At 34.1% G+C, this 19919-nt stretch overlaps 1 protein-coding gene across 5 annotated transcripts in view; it reads left to right on the top strand.

Moving 5' to 3' along the window:
• The window catches only part of pdm3 (POU-domain protein pdm3), a 360484-nt gene that overhangs the window by 303637 nt on the left and 36928 nt on the right, over positions 1-19919 (top strand). For all 5 annotated transcript variants that reach the window (XM_074180183.1, XM_074180186.1, XM_074180185.1 and 2 more), the window contains exon 3: positions 12484-12661. In XM_074180183.1, the coding sequence (XP_074036284.1) occupies positions 12484-12661 (178 nt within the window). The remainder of the gene's footprint in view (positions 1-12483; positions 12662-19919) is intronic.

Genomic DNA, 19919 nt, shown 5'->3' with positions numbered 1-19919 from the left:
AAATCCGTGAAAAAATTGAACAATCCAAAAGACTAACAGAAAATAACAACTTCAATAAACAAAAGACTGAAAATTACAAGGAAATAACATACAAGCAACCGAAAATTAAAAAATTTAAATATTAATGAAAACTGAAAAAATAAAAAATTAAAATATTACTAAGGAAAAATGAAAAATAAAAATTAAAAATCAAAAGATTTCAAACCAAGTTACGTCACAACGTTTCGATTGTTAGTATCCACAATCGTCTTCGGGTGATAACTGGACTTATTCCTCCGAGATCTGACTAATCATAGGTCATTCGAGTGCTTTCACTTATCCCCTCTTCTCTCTCTCTCTCCGCTTCATTGGTTTTTAGCGGAAGATGACCATTTGGCGGGAGTTGGTCATTTTTCGAGGTTTAGAAACCTCTCCTCCTTCTCGCTGTGTGTGTTTCTTGTGCTCACCAATGCGAACTTTCAGTGACCTCTCAGTCTCACCGATGTATGATTCTCCGCACTCGCAGGGTATCCGGTAAATGCAATTCTTGGAATCGCAGTCCGCGTTTGGTGGCCTGGTTTTTGTGGGGCTGCTATATATAACAGCCCCACAACATATATATATATATATATATATATATATATATATATATATATATATATATATATATATATATATGGAGTGGTAGACGACACCTTCATAATATGGAACCATGAGAATGCAGAACTAGACAATTTCCTGAATCACATCAACAACGTAAGTCCTTTCATCACTTTCACAAGGAAGTCTACAACGAATTGCCTTTCTCAGGCGTATTGGTGAAGAGGACCGACACTAAATGGGAAACATCTGTATATCGAGAACCCACTCACACAGGACAATATCTGAACCAGAAATTCAACCACCATCAATCGACTAAGAGAGGAATCATCAAGACTCTACTAGACGGTGCTTTCGGGCTCTGTAATACAAAGAAAAGTCTCGAAAAGGAACTAGGCATCATCAAAAATGACTTTCAACGGAAAATAAGACATCAAGAGCTCCACAAGGAAGAGAAGCCGCCACAACCAGTACTTGTACTTCCCTACATCAGAGGATTATCGGAAAGGATAAGAAGGATTGGGTCCAAATATAACATCAGGACCTGCTTCAGATCTGGGAACACTAACCGTAGCAGCCTCACAAAAACCAGGCCACCAAACGCGGACTGCGGACTGAGCACAAGAAACACACAGCAAGGAGAAACCAGCAAATCCGGAATATCAGAGCATGTTTGGACTCATCAACATGATACGTAACATATGGAAACCTCTAATCAAGCGAAAAACCACTAACTCCCGCCAAATGGTCATTTCCCGCTAAAAACCAATTAAGCGAAGATAGAAGAGGGGATAAGTGAAAGCACTCGAATGACCTATAAATAGTCAGATATCGGAGGAATAAGTCCAGTTATCACCCGAAGACTATTGTGGATACTAACAATCGAAACGTCGTGACGTAACTTGGTTTGAAATCTTTTGATTATCAATTTTTATTTTTCATTCTTTCTTAATAATATTTTAATTTTTTAATTTTTCAGCTTTTATTAATTTTTCAATTTTTTATTTTTTTGTTGCTTGTATGTTATTTCCTTGTGATTTTCAGTCTTTTGTTCAAATCAATTTATATTATATTAGACAATGGAAGTCCGAACTGATGGAATACATGGCATCTTTACTACTCAAATTAAAATTTGACAGCTACCAGTAAGGATTTGCATTCTGTTTTAGCCTCCAAAACCTATTTAATCGAAGTGTGCGTTTCAATCTAGCAAAACATCAAGTGTGCACATTTTTGGAAAAGTAATTTTAAGCTCTATTGAAATATGCAGGAAGGAATGTACAGGGTGTCTCATCAATAAAATAGTTTTCCATCAAACACACATTTTCGAAAAACATGCTGTTACTCAGAAACTATGATAGATATCGATAAGCGGTTTCCACCATTAAGTTTGTCGTAAAATATTACCCTCAGACACAGTCATCAGTTTTTGTCTACCTAGTTTGAAAATATGATTTTCCTTTTGAAAGTGTCCAATTTGGACCACTCTGTACAACATTTCTGAAATATCTCCTTTTAGTGATTAGTAAATCAATATTTGCATTTCGCACAGCATCCACTAGGCATATTTGAAACGATAGTTTGAAGTGTATAACTCAGTAGTTACCAGTCCCGGCTGACTTCCAGTAATTTCCAAAGTCTGGGTGTGAATTAGCTAAAACTTGGCAATAATGATATTATTTGTACTTAAGTTATTTCTGCAATCTAGCACTGTATAATGTCTTTTAGTTCGTTAATTAACAGTATTCATTTTATATAAAGGTTTCTAATTACATAGCGTATAGCCTATAGACTTAGTAGCAGTCGCATTAATTAATTATAATTAAGTTTTAGTTCGAGTTCGAGCGCCCGGCTATGGCAGTGGGGGCGGCAGTACGCCGATGGAGCGCAGGGGGCGGAAGGCGTCGAACGTGAGGTGCATTTTGATTATTTGTGATATAATGCAGGCCGGAAGGATTCTAAGAAAGCACAAATATTATAGTTTACTGCGAAAATATCTGCATAATCACATTATCAGAATTATTCTTGTGGACATGTCAGTAATTCCTATTTTTTCCTCACTCCCACTACTTTTTTTAATTTCCATCTCCCACAATCTGAAAAATAAATCCAGATCATAGAGCTTCGAGGTGTAATAATGGTATTACGGCCAAAGATGAAACAAACTACCGCTGTTATTAATATAGATGCTACAAAGACTTGTGTGTTTGGAAATAACGGAAGTAATGGGAAGAACTCTAACGCTACATTAAAGACACTCTTGAATCTTCCTCCTTTACATCTTGTGATGATGACGAAAGCAGCAGACCGTCCACCGTAATCCGCAAGGGTTTATTGTGGCTCACACTCATTCACACTCGACCAAATAAATCCAGCTTCTTAACGAAGCCGATTAGTTTGTATGGTGAGTGATCTTTCAGGTCAGATGGTGAGAGTACGGCTCTGCCGTACTCCCCAGCGGGGCAGGCACAAAGTATGTGATCTGCTGTTTCATCATTTCCCAAACAGAGGCGACACACACTGTCTTCCGACAGTCCGAGTCTCTGTATATGACAGTGACCTGTAAGATGGCATGTTAGACATCGTACTTCATCCCCACTGTATTCCAACAACTGTTTGGTATCAAGCTTCGAAAAGTGAATAAACGCCTTGGAGTGAGCCAATTCTGGAAGATTCTGCCAGAAGTCCATAAATCTTCTTGCCATCCAGGTGTTCAATGTTTGTTTGGTAAAGCTTAAAGCGATGCCAATGACATCGTGCTGCTTGCAGCACCCTCCTCTGCCAGGGAGTCAGCAGGGAGACATGTTGATAACCTCTGTTATCTCTCTCATTTTAATTCGGCGGTCATCTAGCACCATTTGGTGCACTTTGGCGATTTGGCGATGTTTCTGTCGGTAGTTTTTGGACGTCCCGACCGTTCATCGTCTCCCAAGCTATGACGGCAACGTTCAAATTCAACTGCGCAAAATTTCACTGTGATAAATGATGGTGCAGAGTCCCCATACACAGAAACCCACCCAACTTTGATTTGCGCAACGTATTACTTTTCAAAAACAAATATTTAATGACAGCTCATAAAAACACCCACATCAACTCTCTCAAACGACTATTACGAAAAAAAACCGTGTTCAAAATGACAGAAACATTGGTGAGTAACTATCAACAGATAAACAAAGAAATTCACTAGCTTTAATTTACGAGTTCTGCTACCTCCATGTTGAGGTTGGAAACTTTTCAGGTGTCGAGACTGGTGATAGGTGAATTATTATTTAGACGTATTCAACGATAAAATTTATCAACACAAAATACAATGACAAAGAAACACCAAAAATAGGAAAGTACCGTGTATCTTCGAAGAACTAATCTCGAAGTGAACAGTTTCCACCAGAATGCCATGTTAACAGTTTGACGACTCACACCAAAAAAAACTGTCCTTTCTTCTCCAGCTTTCCTCTCACGTGTCAAAACCGGAAATCCTAAACTTACATTGAGACCCGCCCACACGGTTCTTGAGTGTTCGGCCACTCGGCCACTCGATGTTGGATTTGGATTTTGCAATTATTTCACACTGAAATAATTTGTTACCTACACAGGTCACCTTCGGAGATGTTCAACACAAACTTCGAGAACATGCTCAGCAGAAACACCTGGTATACAGACGAATGAACTGAACATGGGAGGGGGGTTGGAACTTACTGTGTGGGGAGAAATCTTTTCTTTTACCTGCTCTGTCACTAAACATCTATCCTTCGGGCTGAAGTGCGTGCAATCTGGTAATGCACAAGAAACAATGAGCGAATCAGTATTTTCACAGATAGTCATGATGCTCTTGGGGCACTGATAAACCCAGAGGTGACTTAGGGACTGGACTGTGAATTCCGTGAATAACTGAGAAAAACTAACGCATGGATATATATTGTCTTTATACTGTGTGCCAGGACGCTCAAGTATCAGAGGCAACGGAAAAGATGATGTATGTGCCACATATGGATCATCAACCCCATATATTGGCTACGAGCCAACTGTTTTTCAAAATATCTCGTACTGAACCAGGTCGATTGGAAAGTAGATCTATAAGAAACATAAAGAGTAATATGAAAATATACCCGATAATACAAACGGAAACACCTTTATAAATAGGACACTGTTCATTAAGAGGGCAGCTGAACAAAAAAGGACTGTAAAACAGAAACTTTAGCTGCAAGCAAAACAACAAATGGACAAAGACAGTTTGTTATATTTTATGCTACTGTGAGGCCCTGGATCACAGAAGGAAAACAATTTATGGTCGACTCATCCAGCAAGGTACTTGTCAAACTAGTACAAGATTGTTGGAATGAGTGTCCTGGAAAATATGGGGAGTACACGCAATACGCCTTTGGGGCTAAATTGGCATGTTTGTAAATAACAGGAGCAATGAAAAGCACCCCAACAGTTGCATTGAAATGTATATTGAAAAAACACCAGAAAAGAACGACACAAAGAAGATTTTGTTCAAGCTATTGAGTGCTGAAAAGACGATTTTTGTATGTAGTGTGGTACACATAACAAAAAAGTTAACTGAATATAATAATATAATGAAAAATAACACAGGATGGTGTATTTTAGCATCAATGTTCAACCGATGCTCCGAATTATAGGCACAAGGCACAAGGTATATTAAACATAGTTCAATTGATATAGAAGAATTATATCAATGAACACAGTCCTTGAATTACGTTTAATACAACACGCTCTTTATTAAATCGTCGACTGTTGATCATAATATATTTTTGAGTGTCAGCTTATGGTGACAATATATGCATCTATTTTATGATGGAGAGTTCATTATTTAATCACAGAACAGCGTAGGCTAAAGTTCAATAAAATCATTTTAATGGTTGGTCATTATTTCATAACTGTTCGGCAGTTCTGTGTTTTCTTATACTTGAATGTATGTATGCGTTTTTATACTTTAACATTCATCTAATCTCAGTGTATTGGCGTTTCTCTCTCTTTCAGTTTTCTCCATACGTGTTATTCATAATTGTTTGAAACTTCGGTATGCTCATTTCCCTTTGTCTATGGTAATATTTTTCCATTTCGCCATATTTCATTTCAAGTTTGATTTTTCTTTTATACCGGATTCTGGGTTATTGTGAGGTCTTAAAAATAAACCGAGCGTCTTAACACTTAAAATATCAAGTATGGGATATCATTGGATTCAAAAAATTGTGTAGATTTCAAAAATGTAATAATATTAGAATGTTCTATTTGAAAATTAAACGTTGATCAGATTTCCGGAAAAACCGGAAGTTGAAAAAAATCTCACATTACGTCAAAAAGTGCCTCTTTGTAAGCATAATCAATATTAATAGTTCCGTAAAAATATGTGAAAGAATAAAGAAAAAAAGGGGGGTGTACCATAAGTCTGTGTCACACGGTATAGATTATACTGTATTACCAGTAGAGACTTTGTTGCAGATAAAAACAATTATTTGAATACGTTTATACGTAGCTGTTTTTGAATTGAAAGGGGATGTTTCTTACGAGAGATTTTTTTTAAATAGGTCTTGGTTTTCTACTTCTTCATCCTTATTCAAAAAAATGAGGAAATCTTTCCAAGAAAAGAAGATAGCATTTAATTTGAAAATAAACTCTTTACAAAAATGTGTGGATCATGTAACTTCCACACACGGTCTTCCAGTGTGTGCCATCTTGAAATAACTACTTTCCAATAAACATTGAATTAAACGTAAGAAAAATACTTTCGAAACATCTCCTTTTATATAAACATTGAATTATACAAAAAAATACTCTTTTCTATTTAATTTGTACTCCAAACATTCGTCACTTGATTGTTCTTCCTCATGTCATCGATGACATCCGCTTATTTCATTTAATCCCAGCCATAGAAATCTCATTTCAATTGAAATGAGGTATGTTTTCAGAAGATGCTGGAAAAATTTATGTTAACGTTTAAAACAAAGTTACCATGATAAGAACAAGAAGACATTAATAAACTCTTCTCTATGAATTCCTAATTAAAAAGCTGTAAAATATTTGCATCCGTAAGTTGTTACATGATATATTTTCACAAATTACATATTCGATATATTTTGTCTAATTTTAAATCGTATAAAAAAATATCTGTGACATAAACCTGATGATAATACGATCGCTAATACTATTGATTTGATTTCTACACATTTACTTGGTATACGCCTCGAGTTTGAGCCTATAGAAACGATTTGTAATGGTAGATTTCTTAGAGATTTTAGTTGAGGAGAAGGAAATCAAAACGGAAACTGTAAGGAGTTTTCAGGAGTGTTTTGAGGCTGAAGAAGGGGGAGTGAGAGGTATTGGAATAATCCATTTTAATATAAAAATGATGGAATCATTGTCAATGTGAAAAATAATATCAATGTTAATACTGATATCATTCCACTATCTGAAACAAAACTTTTGAGTCTGACCTTTAGAACTAGAGGTGTCTCAATTATACAGACCTCCATCTATGAACGTACAAATATTTGTACAATATAAAACAGTTTTTTGCAAAGTGTAGCAAAAAACATTGAGGTTTTCATGGCCCATGTTAACATGAATCTTAACCTTATACAAAATCCAGTTAGATACTCAAACATCATAACTGAACACGGTTTCGTATCATATATTAATGAACCTACTAGAATATTATTACTATTATACTGGCATTGACCACATATTTACTAGGAAAGAAAATTTTAAAAGAAACAAAATTCAAGTCCAACCAAAAATAATAATGTTTGGGAAAGGAAGGTTTTGGCTTTTTACTTCTCTATTTTTGAACAAAAAAATATGTAAATATTCCAAAGAAAGCATGATTTGCATGCAAAGGTGTGTTATTCATGCAATGTGACAAAATGCTACGGAAAGGCTTAACAGTTGAAAGTACACTTCCAATTTCAATTCGAGCTAAATTTTCAATAGACAAATACATTTTCTTTGTAGGAACACAATTATGTACATTATATATACAGTGATATATAATAATAAAAATATATTTCCATAAACATGATTTTGTAATAATGGAATTATTTTCAGCAGCTTGACTGCATTAACCTTTCTAGATTTCATATCATTTCTAGAAACATGTGGGTTCATTTTCCGATGGCATTTCAGGTTAGCTTCCCAAATTTCTGCTACCGCAGTTGTCTGTTGATTGGCCAAACCACCAACACTGACATAAAAACTTGGCAAGTTGACTTGGGTGTCACACCAATAGGTGGTTCCACTTATGTTTCGCTTGCGTTTACGCAGCTATTTTTATCAAGTACTTTCTTGGTTTTTCTTATTTTGTCTTCAATCAAGGACCGCCTGCCCGGTACTGACGATGCCCAATAGGCTGAAACAGCTGTCTACCGGTGGCTCTTAAATTGAAATCAATATGGGAATGATCAAAAAGTACTTATCTTTTTCTTTTTTGATTTTCATGGAATTATTTTCCAGCAGCTTGACTGCATTAACCTTTCTAGATATTATATATATATATATATTCTAGATATTCTAGATATTCATATATATATATATATATATATATATATATATATATATATATATATATATATATATATATATATATATATATATATATATATATATATATATATAATTATTTGCAGGTAAACAGCAAAACAGTAAGTACTACATTAACAATTTGAAATTGAAAGAATGTGGAACTAACTATGTATAGTAATTATTTTTTCTATCTATCCATTTCTGTATTTCCATTCTTGGCATAGAATGAAGCCATTTTTTTTAATAAACCGAATGAATGGATTTGATTGAGGTCTATTGGTATTTTTAAGTATATTATGGGTCCTAGGTACGTAAAGTGCCTCTGTGATATTGTTTTTTCAACTTTTGGTATGGCAGTCATTTTCGCTTTATTTTTCGTGCTGTATACATCTATTCGCTCAAAATCAGTTTTATTTTTATGAAAATACAATATTATACTTTGGAAAATACATAATACATTATATCTGGAAAAATTTATCTAAGGGATTTCAATAGTACACTGAAAAAATACCAAATGAATTTGATATAATGAAATCCAAACACTTCTAAATATATGAAAACTCATTCAACCAATTTCTAACCCAGATACCCAGACAACTGCTGTACGCAGATCCCGTGGCTATTTTATACCCCGATCTCTCGCCCTGAAGGGATAATGAAAGGTCCTGCATTATGTATGAATTATATTTGCTTGAACTGAGTCATGCATCGTTGTTATTTACTGGAGATTATGCATATACTCTGATGGATAAAGATGATTGCGGATCACGTGACTGAGAGGGAACAAATAGCGTCTAATTCTGTTCTAATTTAGCGCAACGAGTGGATTTAATCAATAGCCTTAGTATAGTTCTATTATGCTGGAAGCTGTACGTCCATTATTCGAAGATGACCGGTGGCGAACAACTTCTTGATTTGGCTTCGCATAATACACGGTGGACAATCGTATAATCAATCGAATGAGATGAAATCAATTCACAAATTCATAACAGTAGTTCTTCTCATATACCTAAATCTAGACTATTTTAACTTGTTAATAATTCTTTGTATTCAAAAAAAACCCACTTCAATGTGAGATTTCCATTCGAGAGTTTACAAGACCGTGGTCAATTCTATCATACAAATAATTCTTCGTTTCTAGAATAGAAATGTATGGCATCATTTCAATGTTATTATTAAGTATATACGATTTTTCCGACGTTGACATCAAAGTGTAGATTCCTTATTTACTACGAAAAATGTCAGAAAAACTATGCTGTTCATTTTAATGTTGAGGCTGACAAAAAATATTGATTCCTATGAAATTTTCCGACATAAGTGAAGTGAAAAATTGCATTTACAAAAGTAAATGAAAAGAACAGTAACTTGTTTGACAATGATAGATAGAGAGATAAATTTATTCTGGTAATTACATATTTTAATAATGATATAACATTGAATGCTGAATAATCAATTTTGAAGGTTGAGCTACCTAAGCAGAGTTGTAGTATCAACCTATAAACTATATACATATAAACTATACATATACATATGTATACACATATATACATATGCATATATATATATATATATATATATATATATATATATATATATATATATACATATGCATATATACACTCACATATACATACATAAACACTAACATATAATATGAGGTATCATTGTTGCATAATAAAACAAACACTCAAACTGATAATGTACAAATGATACAAATAGTTGGAAGGAAGGAAAACTGGTGGAAAGAGAGAGTAATAGTCGAAGAGAAGGTGACGTTGGATTGTAAAACTGATTCAAAAATATTACCTACAATAGGATGTAGTTTATATCCATAGCCTAGACAGAACTTCGATTAGGAATCCAATTCATAGACAGATTTCAATATGTCATAGTTTTGATTAACATATTTTTTCAGTTTTGGTTTGAATTTGTATTTATTGGAGATTGCTCTAATGTCTGAAAGATCTAGGTTTATCAGTTTTGGACCAGATTATGATATAAATTTCTGGGTGCCAGTTAATCTACGGCGAGGGACATTCGTTTATTGATGAAGTTTGGCTCGGGTTTCATAATTATGATTTATATTAGGGGTGGGGTTATTATGCATTCATAATATGCAGTGATAAGTGTATAATTTTCCCACATCAAATAAGTCTGATTCTTTGTATAGTGCTATAGTGGAGTATCTTTTTTTACGATTGAAAATTATTTTTAGGATAGTATTTGACATTACCTCTAGATTATGTAACAGGCTTTTGCTGACGCCACCCCATATTATAATGCAATATCTCAGAACTGATTCTGCGAGTGAGTTATATATCATTGTTAGTAGCTTTTTATTATCGAGATTTCTGAGTTGGTAGAATTTATAAGATAATTCACCAAATCTTTTAACGGTCTAGTCTACATGTTCGTCCCATCGTAGATGTTGGTCTACATATATACCAAGATATTTCATGTTGTTTACCTTATCAACTATAAGACATAGGCATATCATTGGGGTTTGGCAAATAGGTTTGTGTATAGTGAGCTTATTCTTGGAAGGTTGATCTTTATTTGTGGGGGAAAACGTTACGTATTCAGTTTTAGCGATGTTTAGGCTCAAAAGACTTGTGTTCAACTAAGAGAAAACAGATGTGAGTCCCCTTTCAGCTCTCTTAAAGTCGTCGTCCTACGTATCGCCTAGAAATGAGAAAGCTATATCATCTGCATAAGATATAATGCTGCTTTGGATGTTTTCAAGTTTGTAAATGTCATTAATGTATATTAAGAACAAAAAAAAGAGCTACTACTGTCTGCAATGAAACATAAGAAAGACTAACTGCTATATCAATCATAGAAAAGTGCAAGCAACAGCCGGTCTGTTGTTAAAGATCGGCGGAAGCAATATGAAGTGAAAATTTGACTGTTTTACTAATTTAAAAAAGCGGAACCTCCTGAATGTTATTTGTTTTTTTACGTAGCACAACAAATTGATTTGGTATGTGGGACATCTAATAAATAATTATTTGAAGTTTTTCAACTAAGTAATGTAAATATTGTCAAATATCCCTCCTCTAAAATCGCGAATGGCAAAAATGAATAACATATTTGTTTGTTGTCAAAAATTTATAGAGTTTTTACTTAGATATGTTATATTTGCATTTTATATCATTTAACATATATATTAAGTTACACAAAAAATATCTGTTTCAATAATAAACTAAAATAGAAGAAAATGAAAGAGTAAATGACAAACCAAATAATTGAATCAGATGAAGGCCAAATGTCACTTATGCTGGGTATTATATTTTCCTCGCATATCATTTATACTGAAACCTTCATTGGACTTCTGCAAAGATTTCAAAACCAAAATTAGCCAAATCGATCCACTCGTTATCGGCTCTCAGATATAACTTTCTATGAATTTCTACAATCATTTTCCAACCGTTTTTAACGGCAAATCAAAAATCTCGCACTTTTTGATAGACTTGAATTTGCTTCAATACCCCATAGAAAAATTTTTGCTTCAAGTTCAAATCGAGGTTTTTTACTGTCACTTCAAGCACAGACATAAAAAACAGAAATAACTTTTTTCAGATATTTTTCAAATATGTGCTAAATCGGGATACATAAAGAATTTTAAGGTATTTTCAAATGTTTATTTCCACCTATGTTTTGAGTGACATGTCGGTTATTTTGTTCTCTCATCCACTGACCAAGTAATATTTTGTAACTTCTTCATACAACGAACCATTTCGTTATTTCAATTAGGTATTTATTGATTATTTATTAATGGAATAAAATATAATACTGAATATATCGAAATATAAAAAACAAATCATTTTTAACTTGTAATAATACACTGTTAGGAACTTTTGGTGTAGTAATGTAATGAATTTTACTGGAGTTTTATCCCCAACACCAAATCGTTATTTTTATCATCTCGACACGTGTTTCGATCACCAAGTAATAATCTTCAACATGAAGATTGAACTGATTAATCTTTCTCTTGAAGATGATGTCTTGGTGATTGAAACATGTGTCGAGGTAATAAAATAACGGTTTGCTGTTGGAATATAACTCCAGTATTATTTAAAGCATTTTTGTTGGAGAAAACAATCGAAAACGAAATAAAAGATTTTTCCCATTTGATTTCGATCAATGTAGGAAAAGGATAAATTGTTGACTAATATTATGTAAGTTTTCTTTGACAGGAAAATTCTTTTATTTTACTCTCATCAACCTAGAAATTTTTCTCGGAAGCCAAAATTTTCTGCTTTTCCTCATATCTGTTAAAATCTGTTTTACTGGTTTGATTGAAGGATTTTATGACAATAACTCCTTCTATCAAAATATGTTTTGAATTGTTTTCCTTTGTTTCAGGAAAGTGACTGTGAAAGTAGCGTTGGTTCTCCAGAACCGGCTTCATCAGCTATGGGTATTGATTCAGGAACAGATTTGAGTTTGGCTTCAAAACTAATGCATAACCGCTTGGAATCATCCAATCCCACAGAGTCCAAAATGTCTCCTAACGTTCCTCCTTCTCATCTCAACGGTGCAAGTGAGTTACCCAGTAACACTTCAACACTTTCAATTCTGTTTCAGTCACATTTTTTTTATTTATTACTTACTGAGAATCGGAATAGTACTGTCAGGCCCGGATCTAGGGGTTGCAAGCCGAGGCTTATGCCCCGGGCGGCCTGTTCAGAAGGCGACCAAATTCACACTTTACATGATTATTTACTTAACTTTGACCTACACTAGCCACGAACATCATTTTTAGCAAGGTGCGTAGGCGTATTTCAAAATACTCGAGATTTAAGCACCGTCGAATTCTGTCAGGAACTCTACGTATTAAAGCAAACTCCACATTCCACGTGATATAGAAAAGGCTAACCGTTTCTATTTCATACATCAGATCTATGTGAATGATTTGAAGGATGTTTTTTTCCTAGTATTTGTATTGTCCTGTGAATTTACTCTACTCTACATCCGCAAGCTGTGATTGAAGCAAGGAAAGCTTATAGAGTATTGCAGTCTCAGCAATAGAAAATCGAATTATACAGTAAACTAAAAGCTCCAATTTCAAATAAACAAAAATCCAATTTAGTATACAAAATTTCTTGTATGGATTGTTCTAAAACATATATAGGACAAACATCTAGACCTCTAAGTAGTCGCATCACTTCCCATAAGAGCGGATTTGTGGGGAAATGGAAAAGTAAATATAGCTCATGCTGATTGACACAGTAAGCTCAGCAGGTGCATATAACACTGCCACCGAGTATAATTACTTACGAGGGGTGTTCAAGAAATAAGATGAATTTTCAAATTTTGCGAGCTACATACATTCGATTAGCGAATTTTTATATTATTTCATGATGGTACAATCGTCTCGAACATAGGTTCACAGTTTCAGCTGTTTAGCATGTTTAGTTTGTTGGTGAAAGGCATGCAAGTTGCAAATGTTTTGCGTATTCGACGATTTTCTGCTACTGAAAAAAAAATGGATAGAAGAATTTGCATAATATTTTAGGTATTAAATGGTGCTCCAAAACACTTGAAATGTTGACAGTGGCATATGGTGAATATACAGCCGATAAAAATGTTGAGAAAGTGAAATAATTGCTGAGAATGTTGACATGAAGTTTAAAAAAAGAGTAATAAATGGTGACGAAATATATAGGGGAGACTGGGGTAATGGTAGTCACCTAAGGAGGAAAAATCATAAAAAATGATTGTTTCACTCTTTTGAAATGTTAGCAATATTAACAGTATACTTATAACATCTCCTAAGTAACCAAGGACTTGAAATGTAATTATAACTTAACTTTTTTATGTTCACACCAAAAACAAAAAATATCAGCTTTGACTGGTATTACCCCGACCCTGGGGTAATGGCAGTCGGAGGTGTCATTGACAATTTACTGACTATATAATGAGAAATATTGGGTATTTCAATGATATAATCATGAGTTATCGGTATAACCTGTCAATTATTTTATTAAAATACAAGTTGATTTGATAAAATTACAAATCTACTTCTTTGAGCAGCGATCGCACAAATAGTCTTCGGAAGAGTCCCATCCAGAGCATTCAGCATGGACCCACAAACCACAAGACGTGCATCTATACCACATTTCACCATCTTTGCCTGTATCTTCGCAATGAAAGCAAACGTCTTTTCCAATGTCCGATAGGCTAATATCATCTTCTGACTCATCGATACAAATGTCATCTTCATCCATAGAAGAATCTGTGTCCGATTCAAACAATAACCTTTTCATGTTCTTATGCTGTAGCTGTGAATGCTTTTTAATCGCAGCAAATTTTGTACCCTTCTTTTCTACCTTTTCTTTCTTTATCTTAGTCTTCATTGCACATTGCTGACCTTTTCTTTCTCGTTTTTCCTTAGACTTTTTTCCTTTTATTCATTCTTTTTCTTTTTTTCTTCAAGCCGCTCTTTCATGGGAGTAGAGGTCAAGATCTCTGAATGCTGCTTAGGTCTTGCTCCTCTTGTTGGCACATCGGTAGAAGTGCTGCATCCGGCTATAGGAGAAACAACTTGAATGGGAACTTGGATAGGGTTGGACTGATTAATACCAACAGTCTTTGCAGGGACCTTACATGGCTTTGCAGGTTGTTTTCATTATTAGCCATCACTGTATCTTCCACACACACTGGTGTCGAGTCCTTGTTCTTTTGAAGAATGTCTTCTACCAAGAAGTCTTTATCAGTAAAGATTCCCGGATTTAATGGATGTATCCCAGTGTTTTTGAATCCACTTGTTGCTTTAGCAAAGGTAGCAACTAATGAGTAAGCTTTGTTAAAAAGCTTGGCTATATCATATGGTGTTATCTTCACTAAGTTCTTAGACTTCATGAACAAATCACACTCCCTCTTATATGCAGATTTCAATGGTGAATAAAATACTACATCTAAAGGCTGAAGCCTATGCGATGTATGCGGTGGTAAGGAAACCATAACCACTCCATTCTCCCTGCAAAAGGCATAAGCCTCAGCGGAGCAATGTGTGTTGTGGTTGTCTAATATGAGAAGCATTTTGTTCTCTACACTTGTGGGAGTAGATTCAGCGAAGTGTTGTAACCAAGTTAAAAACAGCTCTTCATTTATCCACCCAGTCTTTGAACAGCCGTAGATTGATCCTGTTGGCCCATTTTTTTCCAACAACTGGGACATACGCGTCCTTGGAAAAATGAACATAGGAGGGACGTAGGACCCCCCTGTGCTCATGGCACATACAACGGTAATGTTTTTGCCTCTTTCCCAGCTGGTAATGGAGCCAACACGTGTTTGCCCCCTCTGTGCTAAAATTAGACCAGGGTCCTGCACTGTCGTTATCCCTGTTTCATCAACATTCCATTGTATCCTTGAACTTATATTTATCAACTGCTTCTTCCAAATTACTGAAAAAACGATTGACTTCTTGTTTGTTAAACCCTACAGCTCTTCCTACGCTTGTGGCTTCAGGTTTTCTAACACTTATCTTGTGTCTTTGCATAAAACCATACATCCAGTCTAAGCCAGCCATTTCAGTGTCTTTGTTAAACCTATGTTTTAAATGATTCTTTTCTGCATATTCAAACGCAATTTTTCTTAACTTTATTGCTGTAATTCCATAGAAAATTTTAGACAGTGTCTTTACATGATCAGCTAGAGCTTCTTCGTGGGCAGGAGGAAAGTCACATTTCCTGCCTAAGCGTGGGTCAGAATCAGTACCGCTCTTTAATCGGACTTGTAATGTGCTAAAGGGTATTCCAAAATTTTCCGCGGCCTTTCTCATTGATAAGCCATTATCAACAGCCTGTTTAGCTTTTTTAAGGTCTTCTGCTGTCCACTTAGCTTTTTCAGTTTTTCTAATATACTTCCTCGCCATCTGAAATATACAAAACAAAAATTGATAACGAATGGGGTAATGATGGTCAGTTGACATAATGACTGCCATTACCCCAAACAGTATGACTACCATTACCCCGAACGCATGGTTTTATTTCACAAGAAAAAATCAACAACAACCTGTTATAAACAGCAATGGTTAAAGTAATGGGGCTTACCTTGATACTGTGTGACCATTGGTTTATCAGCGGGAACAGTGAAACGTGTGAAAACAGCACTTTAAACGACAGGTTTTCTAATGAGGCGCAACATAAAAACACTCCAACTCACTCAACGTCCAAACGACGACTGCCAAGATGGCGCGCGTTCGAGTAGTAGTTCGAGATCGTGCCGCAAGCAGGCAGCACCGATCAGAGCGATCTGCGTTACCGTCGTTACCGAGATATTATACCGACCACGATTACCCCTTGACTGTCATTACCCCACTCTCCCCTATGGTTATAACATCGTCCAATTGTTCAATAGAAGAGCAAAGGAGAGCTAAATTCGATCAAATGTCACGATTTTTGCACACTGTTTTCTTCGATTACCGTGACGTAGTTTATCAAGAGTCCCTGCCACATGGTCGTACGGAATACTACTCAGGACTTTTATCTTGAAGTTATGCGCCACATGCGGGAAGCAATACGAAGAAAACGTCCAGTATTACTCTTGGCTTAACGATGATGCACCTACTCAGTTGTCATTGCTTGTTCGACATTTTTTCGCCGAAAACAACACTATAATCATACCTTAGCAACCGTATGCACCAGATTTGACCCCCTGTGACTTTTTTCTGGTCCCAAGATTGAAGGTAACCATGATAAGACGGCGTTTTGCAACGATTAAGGAGATAAAAATCGAATCGCTGAGAGAGCTCAAGGACATAACAAAACGTTCATACCAGAACTGCATCGAGGATTGGAAGAAAGGCTGTTTTGAAAGGGACAAAATAGAAATTAATGAATTTTTCTTAGGAGGAAGAGAAAGTTGAATATTCAACTTTTATTTTGTGAACTGACCCCGTATATTAATTTCATCTTCTTTTTCGTGAACTGGGAAAATTATATCTCCTTTCCAGAAGTTTGGGGTAGTTTTGGTTTTCAAACAGAAGTTGTAAAGTATTTTCAAAAGACACAATAAGAATTAAATGAAACATCCAGAATGTTAAATGAAATGTTATCTGGAGAAAAGTTGCATCGATTTTCAAAAAAAAAGCTAATCTGAATATTAAAGATAAATATCCTCAGAAAAATGTATATTTTTCGTCGTTCAACGAGTATTGGAATATATAAAAAAATCACCTCTAAAGAAAACTACTCTTCCAAATATATTCTCAAATCACCTCGTAGGTAAATGGAAAAATATCATTAAAATAGTTCAGTAGGTGGTTGATTCAATCGATATCATTAAATATTTTAGAGAGGATCATCTTTCCGTGTTTACTTTACAATAATAGTTCTTTCCATAGAATGTTTGTATTATCAAATATTGGAACCTTTTTTCAATAAATTAACTGGTTGAAATCGGGTCATTTCATTCGTAGGAAAACTATTAATGTGTTACCTAATGATTTAAAAATTTATTGATTCCATTATCAGGGGTATATAATGAATACTACTATAAATACTATTTAAAATACAATTTGACATAAGTCAACTTGCCCGAAAGTTGATTATATTAAATATAAAAATGAAACAGCTACATTCAAAAGACGGACTTGAGAATAAATAAGTATACAGGAAGTACAGGATGTATTAAATGGAGAAAGAACATATCAGCCGTTTCATCAGTTATTTTTCCTAAATTGTGATAAAGAAATACGCTGAATGAGAAACTGACGAATATTCAATTTCTGCAGTCATTTCATTAAATTATATAATCTCGTGTAAGTAAATCTGTGAAGTTACTAGTTGTGCTTATAGTACGGGATCCCACTGCAAAATTAGTGTAGGAATACTGTATACAATCAAAATTTAATTTTGAAGTTATTTCATAAGTACCAGAATTCGTTTTTCATAAGGTGCCAATTAGTAATTACCCGCCAGTACTATTAAATAAAATTAATAATTGACTTTTAGATATAAATTTCGTTTACATCTTATGGAAATGAAGCCTACAGAACTTTACAATAGTTTATTCGAAATATTTGAAAAGTCACAGTTGCTGCTGATTGTTCAGCCGCTACCTCTACGCAGCCAGATGTAAACAGGTATGATTTTGTTTAAACTTTTCGTTTATTATGTATATTTATTTCATTTACACCACATTGAAGATAATTTTTTTCTGGCTCTCAATTTTATGAAGGTGCTTGTAAAAAAATCCTCCAATCAAAGTTTCCTGACTTTAAAGATGCTAGGTATTGAAAATAAAGTGACAGAGAGTGAGTGCGCGACGCTACTGGTTAGACAAGGACGCTAAATACCAGCAGTGCCCGTTTTCTGAGCCATTGCGCATGCCTCAATAAATAGGGTTCTCAACCAACGGTCTAAATCTAAATAGTTAGTACGACTCTGATTAAATGCTCCAAAAAAGTAAACAGATAAAATAATAATATTCAAAAAAATAATATTAAATAATAAAATAATAATAATAAACTTGAATACATAATATGCAAAAAATTAGACTTCGTTCAGTAATTTTTAAAACCACATAATGCAACAAAGGTTTTATTTGAAAGTAAAAAAAATCATTAAAAAAACACAAGAGCATACGTGTCAAAAATAAAACCTTAATTACTTATCTGAAAAAAAATTATTTATCTAAGTTTTGTTTGAGCAATTGTTTGATTTTAATAATGTTTTCAATAGAGTAGAGAAATTACTGGAAGATTAGATGGAAAGAAATTGGTACATCATTTAATAAATCATAAAATCTCATTCCTTGTCGTTTATTCAAAGTCAGATTCCTCGCTACTCTCACTATCTTTGCTATCAGTTTCATCACGATAAATATCGGAGTCTTCTTCTTTATCAGCTGATTCGTCCTGGGAATTACGTAATATGACACTCTGGATTTCTACAGGTGTTGCATCTCATATAAACCATGTTGGTTTGAGGAAACCATCCAGCCATTATTCTCTGCGCTGAACTTGATGCAATGTGGCTCAGTAGCATTTAACCACATGGAATTCACATAAGTAGTCCTCAAAATGTTTTGTTCTAAAGGCTTCCAATATGGCAGAATATGTGTATAGGCGAAGCATTGGATGTTTTTTAAAAATTATTCATTTTAATTTTTTGAGCTATACATTTTATTAAACATAATAAATCTAGCCTCATTCACATCTTGACAGTCAGGTATTCCATACATGAGCCAAGTATATTATTGTATCGTTCAAAATAAAATTTTGATTGTCTACATTATTCGTACACTAAATTTGCAGTAGGATCCTAGACTTTTACGCTGCTAAATATAAATTATTCCACGATGAAGTCTTATTGAAAAAAAAGTATGGTCAAATGTTAAGAATCCTTGAATTATTTATTATTATATATATATATATATATATATATATATATATATATATATATATATATATATATATATATATATATATATATATATATATATATATATATATATATATGCAGTGTGACCCATTTTTAATGGAAACACCCCCCTAAAATTTGAAGTTGTAAATCGATTTTGATAATTTTTTTGTTAAAGTCAAGTACTTGACATTTCAAAAAAAAATTAAAATCGGTCACACTGTATATGTTTTAACGTTTTCATGTACATGATATATATAGTTTTTATTGATATTTTTAATTTCTCTTTCCTTCTCCAAACTCTTTATACATTAATTTACAAAAATATAGCCAAAAAGTTATTTGTTTCAGTATATTAATAGCAGTCAGCTATGTTTGAAAATATATCAGAAGAATTTTTGTAACTAAGCATATTATTTTATGCACATGATA

Source organism: Leptinotarsa decemlineata, unplaced genomic scaffold (genome assembly GCF_025532065.1).
Source record: "Leptinotarsa decemlineata unplaced genomic scaffold, Ldec_3_MD MMD2_tig00026294_RagTag_RagTag, whole genome shotgun sequence".
In the NCBI taxonomy this organism is placed as follows: domain Eukaryota; kingdom Metazoa; phylum Arthropoda; class Insecta; order Coleoptera; family Chrysomelidae; genus Leptinotarsa; species Leptinotarsa decemlineata.
Note: the sequence above shows the minus strand (reverse complement) of the source record. Positions and strands in the feature narration are given on the sequence as shown.